The sequence below is a fragment of the Curcuma longa genome, chromosome 21 (genome assembly GCF_044706935.1).
Source record: "Curcuma longa cultivar G26 ecotype Majalengka, Jawa Barat chromosome 21, ITB_CL_G26_1.1, whole genome shotgun sequence".
Taxonomy (NCBI): Eukaryota; Viridiplantae; Streptophyta; class Magnoliopsida; order Zingiberales; family Zingiberaceae; genus Curcuma; species Curcuma longa.
The window spans coordinates 13,641,304-13,644,379 of NC_133881.1; the positions used below are offsets into that span (position 1 = coordinate 13,641,304).

General features: G+C 45.6%; 1 protein-coding gene across 2 annotated transcripts; it reads left to right on the top strand.

Annotated features, from left to right (window-relative positions):
* The first annotated feature begins 901 nt into the window (after positions 1-901).
* LOC141814355 (sugar transport protein MST6-like) lies at positions 902-2,852 on the top strand. 2 transcript variants are annotated; one of them, XM_074702296.1, is made up of 5 exons: positions 911-1,040; positions 1,181-1,362; positions 1,465-1,503; positions 1,608-2,237; positions 2,356-2,852. In XM_074702296.1, exons 1-5 carry the CDS (start codon positions 911-913, stop codon positions 2,818-2,820), a joined length of 1,446 nt encoding a protein of 481 aa, XP_074558397.1. In that variant the 3' UTR covers positions 2,821-2,852. The 2 variants fall into 2 exon arrangements, with proteins under 2 accessions (XP_074558398.1, XP_074558397.1); XM_074702297.1 differs by having other exon boundaries at positions 902-1,040; positions 1,181-1,503.
* Positions 2,853-3,076: the final 224 nt, after the last annotated feature.

The window sequence follows — 3,076 nt, forward strand, 5'->3', positions numbered from 1 at the left end:
GTTCTTAATTCAGCAATCCATCATGTGAGGTCCATCTCATCTCATCCCACTGTTGCCGTTGTTATTAGGCTCGTGCTTCCTGCATGCATCATCATCATTAATGCATGATTCATCTGGACCTTCGACTTCCGTGACCAACCGTCATCGTCGAACTCACTCATTATTCTCGTGCAAGTCCAAGTCCCATATATCCAATGTCTTATTCGTCGAATATAATGGTCGAGCACAGGAGTGAAAGCAAATAGAATCGAGATGAAATATGAAAATATATATTAATATTTAAAGTTAATTTAAAATATATATAATATTTAAATTTGATTTTAAATTTAAAAATATAAATATTTTTTCAAGTTCCGTACGTTCGAATTATTTAAATTTTAATTTAAATAAAATAAAATATATATAATTCGAAATTATTTAAATTGGAATTCATTTCAAATTATTTAAATTTTAATTCAAATAAAATTAAATTATATATAATTCGAAAATGATTTATTTCAAATTCGATTTATATTATTCGAATTTTAATTTACATATATTTAAATTAAAATTATATAAAAATAAATAAAATTTATAATCGAATAAAAAATATTATTTTATTGATGAGTACATACGTACGTACGTAGGCTACACAAATGATGAGAATAAACAGAATTAGTCATGAACTAATACTCCGGGCGTCCAAGCATTATATATTTATATATTATCCATTAATTTATCCTTGGAGAGCGGATAGCGGACGTCCTTCCGTTGGAGGCTAAGTTTAGGAAAAAGAGTAGTATAAATTAGCCATGGCTCATCTTCCTAAACCAAGCACGGACGCCCCTCCTCGCTCTATCGCTAGCTTCCCCTTCTATCAATAAAAATAAAAATAAAAATAAAAATCAATTAATAAAGAAGGAAGTGCAAAATGGCAGGAGGAGCAATAGTCAGCACGAGCAACAAGCAGTACGGAGGCAAGATGACCAGCTTCGTCCTCTTGGCATGCATCATGGCTTCCTCCGGCGGTCTCATTTTCGGCTACGACATCGGAATCTCCGGTACGTTACGTAAAAATATATATATATATTTTCATTCATTCATTCATTCATTCATTCATTCATTCTCATTCATTCTTCTTCTTCTGTCTCCCTAATAATTAACCTTAATTTGTGCATGCTCGATATATCGTGATGATCAGGCGGTGTGACCTCCATGGACTCGTTCCTCGAGAGCTTCTTCCCCTCCGTATTCGCCAAGCAGCAAGCCGACGCGAGCACCAGTCAGTACTGCAAGTTCGACAGCGAGCTGCTGACTCTCTTCACCTCGTCGCTCTACGTCGCCGCCCTCATCGCCTCGTTCGTGGCGTCGTCGGTGACCAGGGTCTGCGGGAGGAAGTGGTCCATGCTCATCGGAGGGGTAACGTTTCTGGTCGGCTCCGCCCTCAACGGTGCCGCCGTGAATGTTTTCATGCTTATTCTCGGCCGCGTTCTCCTCGGCATCGGAATCGGGTTCGCAAATCAGGCAAGGCCTTTAATTTTTTCCTCAGCTCGATCTCTTCATTTAATTTATAAGCTCATCGACGATATATCGACCGTTTGATCGACACATGCCCGGCCGGAGTGCAGTCTGTGCCGGTCTACCTCTCCGAGATGGCGCCGGCCAACCTCCGTGGCACGCTCAACATCGGCTTCCAGCTCATGATCACCGTCGGAATCTTCGCCGCGAACCTCATCAACTACGGGACCGCATCGATCAAAGGCGGGTGGGGGTGGCGCGTCAGCCTCGGACTCGCAGCTGTCCCGGCCATCATCATGAGCGTCGGGGCGTTCGTCTTGCCGGACACGCCCAACTCGCTCATCGAGCGCGGCTACGGCGAGGAGGCCAGGCAAATGCTCCAGAAGATCCGCGGCACCGACGACGTCCAGGAGGAGTTCGAGGATTTGGTCGCGGCCAGCGAAGAGGCGAAGACCATCAAAAGCCCCTGGTCCAACATACTGCAGAGCAAGTACCGACCCCAGCTCACCATGGCCATCCTCATCCCCTTCTTCCAGCAGCTCACCGGCATCAACGTCATCATGTTCTACGCTCCGGTGCTCTTCAAGACCATCGGCTTCGGCGGCGAAGCCTCCCTGGCTTCCGCAGTCATCACCGGCCTCGTCAACGTGTTCGCCACCTTCGTGTCCATCGCCACCGTCGACAAGCTCGGACGCCGGGTGCTCTTCTTACAGGGAGGCGCGCAGATGTTCATCTCTCAGGTACGATCGATCGATCATTCAATCAGTCCACAAATATAATTAAATTCCCATCGATCGAAAAGCAAGTGACACGTATGATCGATCGAGTCCTGTCTCATTATATTGTTATATTGTTCAGGTGGTGGTCGGCACTCTGATCGCGCTCAAGTTCGGTGTCTCCGGCGAGGCCACGGAGCTGTCGAAGGGCTACGCGAGCGTCATCGTGCTGTTCATCTGCGTTTACGTGGCGGCCTTCGCGTGGTCATGGGGCCCCCTGGGGTGGCTGGTGCCTAGCGAGATCTTCCCCCTGGAGATCCGATCGGCCGGGCAGAGCATCACGGTGTCAGTGAACATGTTCTTCACCTTCATCATCGCGCAGATCTTCCTCCTCGCTCTGTGCCACATGAAGTTCGGCCTCTTCTACTTCTTCGCCGGCTGGGTGGCCATCATGACCGCCTTCATCTATTTCTTCCTTCCCGAAACCAAGAACGTGCCCATCGAAGAGATCATCTTGGTCTGGAAAAAGCACTGGTTCTGGGGCAAATTCATTGCCGACGAAGACATCCACGTAGGCAACCATATGCACAAGGACACCAGCGCATGAACAAAAACACTTACTTTGATACAAGGTTGATTGATCGAGTTGCTCGATCGATTTACTTCTTTTTTTGTTTTCTGGTATGGAGTGGAGTTTCTTGATTATTGATCGATCGGTGTGGAGCTCATAACTCAAATCTAAAGAGTGGAGGATGCATGAATGCTCAAAATTTAATTTTGCATGACTTTGGGCGTACGTGTTAAATCATTAAAGCAAATTCCATCAAACTTTTGAGTTTTTCTTTGTTTGTGATGTTTAGAAT